Source organism: Papilio xuthus, unplaced genomic scaffold (assembly GCF_000836235.2).
Source record: "Papilio xuthus unplaced genomic scaffold, Pxut_1.1 DF826945.1, whole genome shotgun sequence".
Classification (NCBI taxonomy): Eukaryota; Metazoa; Arthropoda; class Insecta; order Lepidoptera; family Papilionidae; genus Papilio; species Papilio xuthus.
This window is the reverse complement of record NW_013531704.1, coordinates 8464475-8477724: the sequence shown is the minus strand read 5'-3', so window position 1 is coordinate 8477724 and position 13250 is coordinate 8464475. Positions and strand designations below refer to the sequence as shown.

General features: G+C 33.3%; 1 protein-coding gene across 1 annotated transcript in view; it reads left to right on the top strand.

Moving 5' to 3' along the window:
- LOC106121547 (uncharacterized) overlaps positions 1–13250 on the top strand; it is a 53057-nt gene that overhangs the window by 35483 nt on the left and 4324 nt on the right. The window contains exons 2-7 of the mRNA XM_013317257.1: positions 8305–8410; positions 8624–8735; positions 10370–10536; positions 10956–11039; positions 12226–12324; positions 12833–12951. Of these exons, the coding sequence (XP_013172711.1) occupies positions 8305–8410; positions 8624–8735; positions 10370–10536; positions 10956–11039; positions 12226–12324; positions 12833–12951 (687 nt within the window). The remainder of the gene's footprint in view (positions 1–8304; positions 8411–8623; positions 8736–10369; positions 10537–10955; positions 11040–12225; positions 12325–12832; positions 12952–13250) is intronic.

The following is a 13250-nucleotide window of genomic DNA, read 5'->3' as shown; positions in this document are numbered from 1 at the left end:
AAGTCGCCCACTGCTGGGCATAGGCCTCCCCCAAAGATCGCCACGATGACCGGTCCTGTGCTACCTGTATCCAGGTCGCTCCCGCAATCCCCCCATTACAGCTTGGCGAGATAAAATTCTTTGTTAAATCTTTTTATTATAAATACGAATGTTTGGATGTGTGGATGGATGTTTGTTTGAAGATATCTCCGGAACGGGTTAACGGATCTCGCTGAAATTTAGCATAGATGTAGTACAGCAAGATGTCTGGAAGAACACATATATAACTTATTAAGTAATTTAATTCCACGCAAACGGAGTCGCGGGGTACAGCTAGTATATTATAAAGGCGCTGTATGTGATTTGGGCAGTGAAACCCTAAGTTTATATTTTAAACATCTGAATAACGCAGACAATAAGTAATTCAGCAGTCAAAAATTTGACGGAAGACCAATAACTGGACCACCAACCCCATTATTTAGTGACAACAAAGTAATGACACATCCGTAGGGGAGACGGCGGATGTCATCAGTTAAGCATTTCAATCATCTACTGAGTGGTACAAATTGAAAGTGAATATGAAACGAACTATATCACAAGTTCCCAGCTATAGTAAATATACGCAAAATAAGAGCCGCCATACACGGACTGCATCAAAAATGATAAATATCCAGGTGATTTAGGCCTTTTTTGTGACTGAGTAGTCTCTGTTTGCTTTGAAGAGGCATTTACATCTTCAACAGACTTGAGGTGGCCAAGCGCAGATGGCGCTTAGCCTAGACGTTTACTAAGACAACTGAAAACGGCTATCCATTTATAGCAAACAACTGCTAACGCCTAACAATGAGTTTTAGAAAAATAAAACATCAGAAATTTCGCATATTCTTATGAGAAACAATAAAATAAAATGTTTAAATATATATTCGTTACGTGTATAATATACTCGTAAATATGTAGTAAAAAAGATTGAATGAACGGAACGTAACAAAGACCTGGTAGCTTCAATAGTTCGTTCATTGCGATCATTCACTTCAACAAAGTGCTTGTATAGTTTAAGTTTTAAGCGTTCAATTGATATTGTATAAGAGCACTTCTCGCTTTAGATAATCTGATCAGTATCATGTCACAAAGTTAACCCTAAATTAAGTAAAGTGTCGGCTACAAAATGATATTTTATAGTTCTGTCAGAGAAAGTTAGTTAAGTATACATTATATAGTATTTCGTTAAATGACAAAATTAGCAAAAAAAATTATAAAAATATTTTTGCTCATTTTGTCATTTAGCAAAAAAAATTTTTATGGATAAAGTAGCTGTCGCCCGCGACTCCGACCGGCAATGATTCTCACCTATTAAACATTCCCTAGACCTCTACGAACGCTAGACCAAGATAAGATATATCCGTTCTCGAGTTTTTGCGAGACTAACGAACAGCTATTGATTTTTATATACCTATATACAGATGGAAGATAGAATATATCTACTAACTTAAACATTGTAGCTTTAGTTAAGAATATATTAAAAAAATATATTCAGGTTACATTAACATTTATTTAGGTACATATTAAGCTAAACAAAGTTCGTTGTAAAAATGTTTTTGGTAAAAATGTGTCAAGTGACTAATGCGCCGGTTGATCTTTCAATGTCAGACTGTAATTTACTAGTACGTTCTTACCATTTGTTTTGTTTCATTGTCCATTCGACTGTGAACAAATAATATCAAACAAGACAATAGTCTGTATTATGACAACTAGATTTGTTTTTTATTTCAGTAACTCATAAAATGACTTGACTTGACTTATAGTCCTATGTCCCCGCAGTGGGGCAGAGGGCGTCCACAGTACCCCGCCAGTTCGCTCTATCCTGGGCTCTGCGCTTGGTCTCGGGCCATGTCAGCCCAATCGCCTTCATTTCGGCATAACTCATAAAATAATAAAGTTTAAATCTAGTAGCTGTCGCCCGCGACTGTATCCGCGCGGAATTAAAAAACGTTAATAAGTAACCTTTGTGTTCTTACTATATTCTATATGTATTCCAAATTTCAGCGAGATCCGTTCATCCATTCCGGAGATACCTTCAAACAAACATCCATCAATTCAAGTATTTATAACATTAGTAAGATAAGATAAGATTAATATTTTGAATTAAATAACGTCACTTAGGATCAACTTACAAAGTCCGTTGCCGTCGGCAATGGTAACTTCAAACCGGCAGCAGTTGATGTTCTCTGTACACGGACCGTTTCGATAGCACTAAAGGCAATCAGCCCCTGGCCAGCCAGGAGACATTTATTTTGTAGAATTATTATATTATTATAGAAGTACCAAGGTAATTTAATCTTTTCAAAAATAAATGAAAGCTGAAAAACAAAAAGATATAAAAAGGTAATCTTTCACGTTAAACAAAAGCTAACGTAACTTTATCCACCATTAAACGTTATCGTAAAGTACATCAGCTATTTGTTCTATTTGTCTACGGCAATTCTATTCATCAATCAATGTCTGTTTAGATTCAGAGTTGTTATTCATATTCTCTTCGTTATTACTTTCTATATGAATAACAAAAACTAGTATAAAACGATTACATTATTATAAAAATGTTGTTCGAAATGTGTGTTGCTTTAACGTATATATACTTTTTAAAATAATTGCGTGAAACTAAAATTTATTCCATAATTGAAAGAAATTATATTTAGTGTCGTGTTAAATAAAATATTAAAAACAATTTAAGATTATATTTCGACGATAGCACATAATAAAAGCATTAAATTCAGAGGGAACGAATATTTACGCCTTCACAAACTTATCGAAAAATTTTGTATGAAAAGCAGCGCCCCCTATCGGATTAAAGTACACCTCCAAACCAAAACCACCAAACTTTTACTAATTGACGATACACGCAAACATTGGTATAAGTGTGCGAGGTGTCTCTTGAATTTTACAATTTAAAACAACACAAATAGGTTTGTTACTATGCCTTAAATTGTACCTTATTCTTAACATCGCTTTTACATTTTGCCGAGACATGAAATAAACCGGGCACATTAGCACGGCTCTGTTGTTAAAAGCACGTATGCTTTTGCAAACTTTGTGATTATTTCTTATTACATCTGCAGTCAAAGAATTTAATTTACTACCCACTTAGCATCGAATATCCAACTACAAACTGTCTTCATGAGAGTTATGATATTTTGACTTTAGAAGTTTTGACCTGATTGTAATACATTGTGAGGTTAAAGTCTAATCGATAATTGGATGGATAGGAAATTATTTTCCTTTACTGTACAGGATATTTTTTTATTATTTTATATTGTAAAATAATAATAGGAAATCTGATCGTCTTTTTATTTGGATAAGATTTTAAGTTATTAAATCGTTATTATTATTACCTGATTATTTCTGAAAGATTAACTTTCCGTTATTTATATTTGTTTCTCTGTCAGTTACATAAGTAAATAATTTATGTATAAGAAATAATGTGCAGGCAGTCTGCTAATGACTTGACGTCCATTGAAGTGTGCCGACAAATAGGCCGAAAGGGACCAGCTAATATTGGCGGACGTTGAACGATTCCCAGGCATTAATCACACTTAACAAGGGTTAGTGAATGTTCTTGCCAGTAAGTGAATGGAACGAACATACTATAATTTTTAAAACTATTAACAAATATTTTAACACTTAGTAAATGTTCATAACTTACTCACTTAGTAGATTTCATTTTTAATATAGTTATTATCGTGTAAATTTCTGGCTGGAGTAATTACTTCGATAGGCATCAAAGAAGAAAATTTGTATATCTTAATAATAATTACAATTATTATGCCAAACTTATAAAAATTTTAACTAAAATATTAGGGAAATTTCTTTTATATGGCTTAGTAGGTCCACATTTATCTACGGAAAAATGTAGTTAATGTACGGTCCAGAAAGTCCGCGGTGTTTCACTTACATAAAAATTAGCTTATTTCTTGCAACGATACTAATTCCGCCCTTTTTGTAAATATACAATTAGGTAGTAGTGACTTGCGCAAAAAGTATAATAGTAAAAAACAATTAGTCGAATACCACTGACCGGTCTTTTTTCTGCAGACACAATAAAACAACTGCATCCGATGAGTTATTGTTTGCGTGTTGTCATCTCTATGCGCGCGAAACGATCAAACGACTGTCGCTTTTAAAGTGGAACACTGATAGTTGCCCCGACTGTACTTTAAAAAAGTAATCCTAAGTAAATAATATAATAATACTTAAGACTGTAACTGCAGGCTGAATTAACTCCGTTTCAAATCATAAATGAAAGGTTTTTCGTTGTTCAAATTGTGTAAAAGAGCGCTCGAGAACCGACTACTTGCGAATTGTTCCCGAACTTATCTTCAACACAAAAGTGCCGTAGATAGCCCGCTCTCTCTCGACTTCATTATTTCGACTTTGTTCAAGCGATGCAAAGTAAATTTACTATTCTTTTAATTACACAATTTTCACTGAGAGCCAATAAATTTCCGAGCGGAGAGTTTTAAAGTGTTTAAATTGCAGCTTTTCTATACTTTTGTACGTTTTACGGTGAGCGGTGAATGATTTTTTATTCTCTTTGTTAACGCTCTATGGTACATTCGTGATTATTTTAAATACAAACCGAATTTATTATGATTTGTAAAAATCCTATTTCTTTATATTCTCTTCTCTTATTTGACGATATCAAGTAGTTATTTGTTCGGTTACCAACTACCAAGAAAGTTTTAATTTGTCATTTTCTAACCGTGACTACACATATTAATGTATAAAAATATCGATGTCATTATCTTTGAATAACAGAAACAACAATTGTCATTAGCCGCAAAATACAGTCGAACCTGGGTAATCGAGAGTCTAAAGGATCGCAAATATTTTGGCTTATAAAGTTTTCTCTTTAACCAGAGTTCCTAACTTATGGAGGTCATCTGACTATCGCTTATCCAACACTCAATATATCACTATCAGTACGTCAGTTTATTTTATCTATCAATAATAAGTTGAATTAAATAGCACTTAAAGTAAGTAACAAAAGTAGCTCGTATGTGAAACGTGACCGGACTTTGAGTGGTGCAATGGTCGCAATGGTGCAATGTATGTACACACAATACTCTGTGCTTAAGTGTCGCTCGGCACGGGATTGCAGTTTCATTACGTAACTGTAAACACGCTATACATTCGGAAAAGAGCAACTGAACAAATCTATGCCTTTTTCTACATTAACTTCTTTGTAACCAAGTTATTGTTAAACTTAAGTCTTAATTAATAGGTTTTTAAGTAATTATGAATTTTTATTTAACACAATCCTGCATATTTCAAATATATTTTCAACAATTCTAGCGTTTTATTTGGACTTAAATCCTCCTTAAAGTGAACTCGATTGAGACATTTTAACTTCGCAAAAATCCGTATTAAATGAAATAACTTTATCTCGACATATCTCACGATAAGTTAGCAATATCGACAAACTCTACCGCAAACATAATATTTTATTGGCTTCAATAAGTACACTTAGGTGAATTGACTTCGAACAATTTTGCGACGACGGCAAAGCGTTTATTATAATGTTTTCAAAACAATCGAAATCAGCGTTTCTTGTTACACAAGATAGTTTTCGAAGATCGATTAGATTGCATAAGCACAATCTAACTAACTAGTTGTCGCCCGTGACTCCACGCGGTCTTGAAAAAGTGAGTAGGCTATGTGTTCTTCCAGACTATGTGCTACATCTATGCCAAATTTCAGAGAGATCCATGCGGCCGTTCTTGAGATACCTTCTAATAAAAATCCATCCATTCATCCATAAACATACGCATTTATAACTTTAGTGTTTAATATTTCTAACACAGTATGGTAGTTTTCGTCTAGACTGTGTTTTTCTATGAGTTCATAAGCCACTATTCTTTTTAATTCCGCATGACCGGAGTCGCGGGCAACAGCTAGTCTTATATATGGAATAGATGAACTTTAAATAACTAAGAGTACAAGGAAGTTTTTAAAATGGCGAAGTTATTCAAAACTTGAAACATATGAAGTTGAAGCCTCAACTACTCTACGACGCAACTCAAATATCGTTCAATATTCCGACCAGCCAGTTGTTTATATTCAGTAGAGAAGCTTAGCGAATGCCTTTTAACCACATATATAATATTTTATTTGTGTTACAAATAAACTCCGCAAAATAGAATCGAGAGAGTAATAAAATTTTTAGAATACATCGCATCAGCGGTTCGGCCAAAATAAAAATGAAACATTGTTATTGCTTCTTTATGAAAATGGACTAATATCTTTAAAATTCTTAAAGCTTTAGTATCCTTAAATATGACCGTTTTGACATATTTGCGGTTTAAGAGATTACGGAGTCGAATGCGGAGGAATATTTTTCGAATACTTGAATTTTCGAGAATTATTTTGTTGAATACTGAAATATAAATAATTCGTGGTTATGGTTAATTGGTAGAGGTTAAATAGGACTTTTACATTGTAATATGGATAGATTAATGTATCCAGAGTTTAGATAAGGATAGATTAACAACTATCATTGATTTTATAAAACCTAGAAGAGCATTATTGCTCGTAATCCCTTCGTTAAATAAATTAATAGCTTTCAAATAAAATATCTAATAAATTATGGCTTTGTATTTCGTATATTTACTACATCTGTCTTCATTTCTTTAATTTGTCTAGAAATTCTAAGGGCTTTACCCCTTTTCATTGACTTTCTTTAACCAATCCCTCGGTCAAAGGAGCAGAGATCGTAATGATAAAAATAGGTTTGTTTTTATTTGAATTTCACTTTGTTTTTTAATTGAAGTGTTTTAACTAACATTAAAATGTATATTAACGATAAGAATCTGTATTGATATAAGACCATAAGAGTAAGATTTACAAAAGAAAATCAGTCAGAAAAAAGTATTTATATATATAACTAGCGGACCCGACAGACGTTGTCCTGTCTACACGTCTTTAATTCGAATATTATTTAAAATTTGACACTGCGACGGTAGCGTCGTCTGTCGGATCCAATGTAAAACATTCCAAAATCAACAACTACTAATAAATAAAAAAACATTGTCCAGCGGACAAAATTGTGAATCTATACCATTCCCAGATCCCCTTGAACACACATAAACAATTTCATCAAAATCGGTCCAGTCGTTTGAGAGAAGTTCAGTGACATACACACTCACAGAAGAATTATGTACATAAAGATAGAGCTAAAGAGAAATATAAAGCGCTAAGTTATTTGAATTGGTGTAATAATAGTAACAAAACTAGTAATTTTAATAAAAAAGGCCAAGCAATTTTCTTGCAGGTCCTAAATGTAATATAGATACAAAATAAAATCGCGTGCAAAAGCTTATTCGTGCAAGTAAATGTGTTCTTAACTTGTTGGCTTTGCCTCGCAAGTAAACTCGCTACAATAACTTCGATCGCTTCGAACCTATGAAATTAGGAATATAGACTAGATACCATCGTAGAAGCAAAAAAGGCTTATAATTTAAAAAGTTTTTATCTAGAGTTCTTAATGTGGTAAATACCAATCAACTTTATATCGTGTTAAATAATTACTTATATTCTTTAGCAATGTCACCACCGAGGAACTCGGAAACTATCTAAATTTAGGGTGAGTAGGTCATAGTTAACCACGCTAACCCAATGATAATGGTTGTTTAACACATATCTTCAAATTTCTTCGCAGATATGTGCAGGTTCTATCACGATGTTTTCATTCACCCTACGAACAACGTCAAAAAATTTTAAATTAATTTTCTAATTAATAATTAGGTTCAGATTTAGAATACAGACCAAAACCACTAAGCTATTGAATATTTTAATAAAGATAAAACGTCTGTCGATACGAGTTCAAATAACTTTATTGCATCTTAGTTTCATCGAAATGCCTGAATCGCGTTCTCAACAGCAGAATAAAAGTTTTATCTAGCAATCAGCTGATTAAAGTAACAGTTGTATACGATAACATACTCTTTTTCAAACAGCATAAAGCTCATTTTACTGTGTTCTGTACTGCTAACTTAGTTTGAGAATTTTCTCTACAGTAAAATTAGATGAAATGCTAGTAATTCCGACTAAATTAAGAGTTTTCTCCGCTTAATTCAGAGAAGTAAGATTTATTAGAATATTTTAAAAAAGAAAAATGTTTTTGTTTATTTAAAATTATACTCAAGGAAATTTATTTCATACCCAATGTCAAAAACTTTTGAAAACATCGTACATATAACATGGTATATTATAAGTGGCTAAACTCCTAAGTGGGTAACGAATTTATTTCTTTAACTGTATTTATTTCTTTTGTAGATTCGAAACGGGACCACTGCAACAAAACTGTAGAAATCTATGAAGATGTGTCGTCACCTCCTGTAACCGCAGACAACTTCGGAAGACCACTCACTTGCACATATAGGTAAGCAGGATATTAAATTATCTGTTTTCTTGTCTTTCCCTAAGTGTTAACTTCTCGGTCAACCTTAAAATAAAGGGACATTTTCAGAGACAATTTAACCACTGAATAAAGAAAGATAACCCAGTTTCTGACCAGTCTTGTATTTAATAAAATACTTTTGTAATTTATGCATAATATATTTTTAAATGGAGAACAAATATGGTTTATCAACAGGTTCAGAGCTTTCCGTGGGTCTCCTAAAGATTGGATTCTTAGGATAAGGTTCAAGAAATTCAAAGTTGGCACGTTGATCAACGGTACTACATGTCATAAGGGCTACATGCAGGTAAAAATATACCTAACACGTACTATAAAATGTTTAACGCCTAAATCTATAATTAAGGCCTTCGTACACAAGGCTCATAAATCTCCGAAACCCGCTGATTTTAGTCGCTAAGCAACTTAAGCAATAAAACGTATAAATGTACGCAGCGAGCGTCGCCGATATTACTATCTGTCATTGGTAAAGACAGTCGCTCGCAACCTGTTTGTCAAGATCGCAACGAGTACGGAGCGCGCAACGCGATTAACGCGACGGAGTCAAACAATGTTAGTTTCGACGATGTATGTTGCTTTGTGTGTGAAGGACCTTATATGCCATGTATTTAATTGTGTTTATTATGTATGCAAAAAAAAACGGTTTGCATTGCTGAAATAATCAATAAAAACATATTATTATTAGTTATCGTAAGTTATCTGTTCGTGATATTTTAAATATTATGAGAAAGCAAGCTTTAATGGAAAATATTTTTTTTAACTGTACTTAATTATTTCTTAATTTGCTCACTTAATTAGAGTTTTCGGGTCTTGATTGCTTATCTTAATTAAATTTTAATTGAGATTATATTTAAAATAGGGTCTAAAAATTGTCATCATTAAATTTTGCGCAAAACATTTGAATTTCGAACGAGGGTTCTAAAATAATTTGAAATTCGTTGTTAATTTTCTAATTCTGCTAATTAATTTTTGAATGAAGGGTGACGGAATTTGGGAATGATATCCGACGAACTTTCAACTAATTTGGACGTATAATAACCGATTCTCCAAATGTTGAACTCAAATTTAAATTGTGACGCTTTCGTGTTCTAAATATATATTTTAAGACTTCATTAATATGTATAAGTGAAACAAATAATAAGCAAACTTGATTTAGTAATTATCATCATCATCATCAGCTCACTATACGTCCCCACCGAAGGGCTTGGAGCCTACCCTAAGTTAAGGGTGATTAAGCCATAGTCCACCACGCTGGCCAAGTGTGGGTTGGTTGACTTAACACATATCTTTGAATTACTTCTCAGATATGTGCAGGTTGCATCACGATGTTTCCCTTCACCGTAAGAACATCGGCTAAATGTACATATGTAAATCGGAAATCGAAAAACACATTGGTACATGGCGGGATTCGAACCCAGGACCAGCAGATTGCAAGTCAAGTGCTTAACCACTGAGCCACCGACGCTCCAGTAATTCTAATACGATGTAAAGATGTTTTACAAACTCTATTTCTACCCTTATTATATGTGTGGAAATACAACAAAAAGAACTTTTTTATTTTAATTTTTAGTCGAAAAATTTTATGACCATTATTATATTTAAACACGTACGGGAAAGAGAGTTTGTATAAATAAAAAACGTTATACCACAGACATTAAAATTGTTTGTAGAGTTTGCTCTACGTCAGATACGGATTTGTAGTTTACGCCTATTTGCTAACTATTATAAACAAACCTTTTAAATAAGAAAAAAAATCCAAACCAGCTTCAGTAGCTTTCGAAGGGTTTTTTTATTTTATTTATTTATTTATATAAGCAAGGAATAAAATACAAATTTACAATAAAAGTGACTTAAACCCATTGTGGGTTTGTCGAGATGTTAAAAAAAGTTAAGTAGATGCTTTGATTATTTCTCTTATTTCAGATTGTTGACGGCAATGCTAAAACAGATGTATCAAATAGAAAAGAGCCCGGATTATTTTGCGGTGAGATTGAACAGCCGCAGACTTTTATATCGGAAACTAATTTCGTCAAAATAGTTTTCCACGCCGACAACTTTACTGACCAGACATATTTTAGTTTCGATTCAAGGTTTGTTATTTATTTATTTCTTTCTTAGTTGTATAACAAAAATTTACAATTTGTAAATAGTTAATATTTTATAATACATACTAGCTGATGCCCGCGACTCCATCTGTGTGAAATTAAAAAAAAAACTTAATGAGTAGCCTATGTGTTCTTCCAGATAAAGTTCTACATCTGTCCAAAATGTTATCAAGATTCTTTGAGTCGTTGAATCGTTCCGGAGATACTTTTAAACAAACATCCATCCATCTAAACATTCGCTTTATTATATTAGTAAGAAATTTTCTTCCTAACTTTCCTTCCAGGAATTTCTTAAAAATAGCATTAATTAGTATTTTAAGTTACTAATTTCTATCTTTTTATCTCATATCTAAGTATTTTATAACTGTGTCAACTTTTTGGTATATTTGTTTGTTTGTATACAGAGCGGAACAGCAGTTCGAAGTTTACTTGCGTTATGGTCAACATCCTGAACTGTATCCAAACAGAAGAGGGGAAGTTGTTGCTGGGTATGTTTCTAATTTATATATATAAAGTTATTTTATACGTAGATATATTTTGGTCACTTTATCGTAAACAGAATAACAGACTTTGTCACCAACGATGTTTAAACAATTCACCTCTTAATAGAAGTCTGGGGCCCTTAAAACATAACACAAAATATTTAGTTTCGTAGAATTCATAATTAAAAGTATAATTTTTACATACATACTTTTTTCCTGGACCGGAGTTGCTAGTGAAGTCTAAAATTCAAATCAGACAATAGCGAATAGCTTTCCATACGATTAAATCCAAAATTTTCATCACGTCCACGTCAAAACGCCTTTGATGTTCGTTTTGCAATTTGATGGGGAATCCCCGATTCATTGAAGCATAAGTGAAATAATGATTGGCAATGTCGAATGTTGTGGATTAATCAAACCTGTCCATTCAAATGCTACAGAGCAAATAACAATTGATGAAATAGTTTAACGAAGCGTAAAGAAACATAATGAGATAATAGTTGTGTAAACATTTACGTTGAAATATAATTCGATATTCAAATTGCTAACGTCCATTTTGTTTTTTCAACTAAATTGATTCAGATGGAAATGTAACTAACAATTATTCGAATTGTTTATCTACCGCTCAATTCCCCGAGCATTTCTGGCCGTGATATTAAAATGTCACCAAAAAGGTCGAAATTTTTAATTATAATTTTTTTTTAATTATACAAAGGAATATGTACCTTTAACGCTACTTGGCCTATCGATGTTACAATAAATATTCATGGGACATTTCGCGCAGTCCATTATTAAAGGCACTCCAGTATCCCCAATCAATCGTCCAAAACGACTTCGTAATCCAACAAATCATCTCAACGGCTCGCGCCCCGAATAAATCAAATTCCAAGTTGCCAATTACTTAAAGGGCTCTCCCGAAAATGTCACAGAAAGCGTCGGAATCATTTTCTGTCTTCAAATAGCCCACCACTTCGGTAGAAACGTGACCGAAATGGTGAATAAATCGAGTCGAATCGCAGAAAAGCCGTGTCGGATACCTATTATTGCAGGCGCGTGATTTATGTCAAATAATCAAGTGCGGAGTCGACGGGGGCGAAGTGGCATGGGGTATATACTCTTACCTACATTAAGGGCACGGCCTAAGCCCTTCGAGTGCTTTACAAACTTACATAAGAGATTATTTCGTCTACAGATCTTATTGCGAGCGCGTATTCCGGGATTGTCGGCTTCAAACGTGTTATGTACAATCCGCTGCCTATCCAGGAGTGTACCCGAGAAATCTTCATTGCAGGTAAGTGCTAAAACATATGTCTCATTTATATATTTTGTTGTGGATTTGTGTAACTAAACAATTTTACTGTTGAACTAGCGATCGTCTTTTGTCAGAGCAGCGCAAAAAAAAGTGTCGTATAATACTCCCGCTTACACCTTCTAGTAAAAGTCCCGTCAAAATCTGTACAGCCATCTCAGATATTACTCAGAACAAACGCGGACTTGCGAACAGACAAACAAACAGACGGACAAAAGTTAAAAAAATGGTCTTTTGTTAGCAGTAAAGCAAATACATCATGCTCAAGAAATTAATTTTACATACAGTCTGTCCAATTTTATAACTGTATATTTTAATAAGTTTGATACAAAAATAAGCATTTTAAAGTCTCATAGGCAGAATAAATGATAACGTATAAAATATTCATGGGTACATGTTGAAGGATCTTTGGGGAATGTAACGGACCCTAAATCAGTCTAATCGTGGCTCGTTGTGAAAATAATGTTAAATAAATAATTGTATTTCGTAGATATCACCTGAACACACGGCTGCCCTACATAAAGCTGTACATAGAGAATGAAGAGTTTAATATAGACGGCCAACGCTGCGAGAACATAATGACGTGCCCCATGAGACCAATAACTTCAGGTATAAAGCTGTTTTTTTACACACCTTTATACATTTTTATAGAATAAATAACTTAACATGGCTACAAATTAAGGCTATAAAGTAACTCACAATAATCCCGTATATTTTGTACACTGTAATACCCTGAATCTTGGTGACTCCGGGGTTGGGTACTTGACTTGTAATCTGCTCATCCTAGGTTCGAATCCCGCCATGTTCATTTGTTTAGGACAAATATTCCAACTATAAAATGTTGTGTCTCGATCGAATCAGTTTTAGCCAAATTGCTTTAGGTAAATTGCCTTATTTATAATTAATGT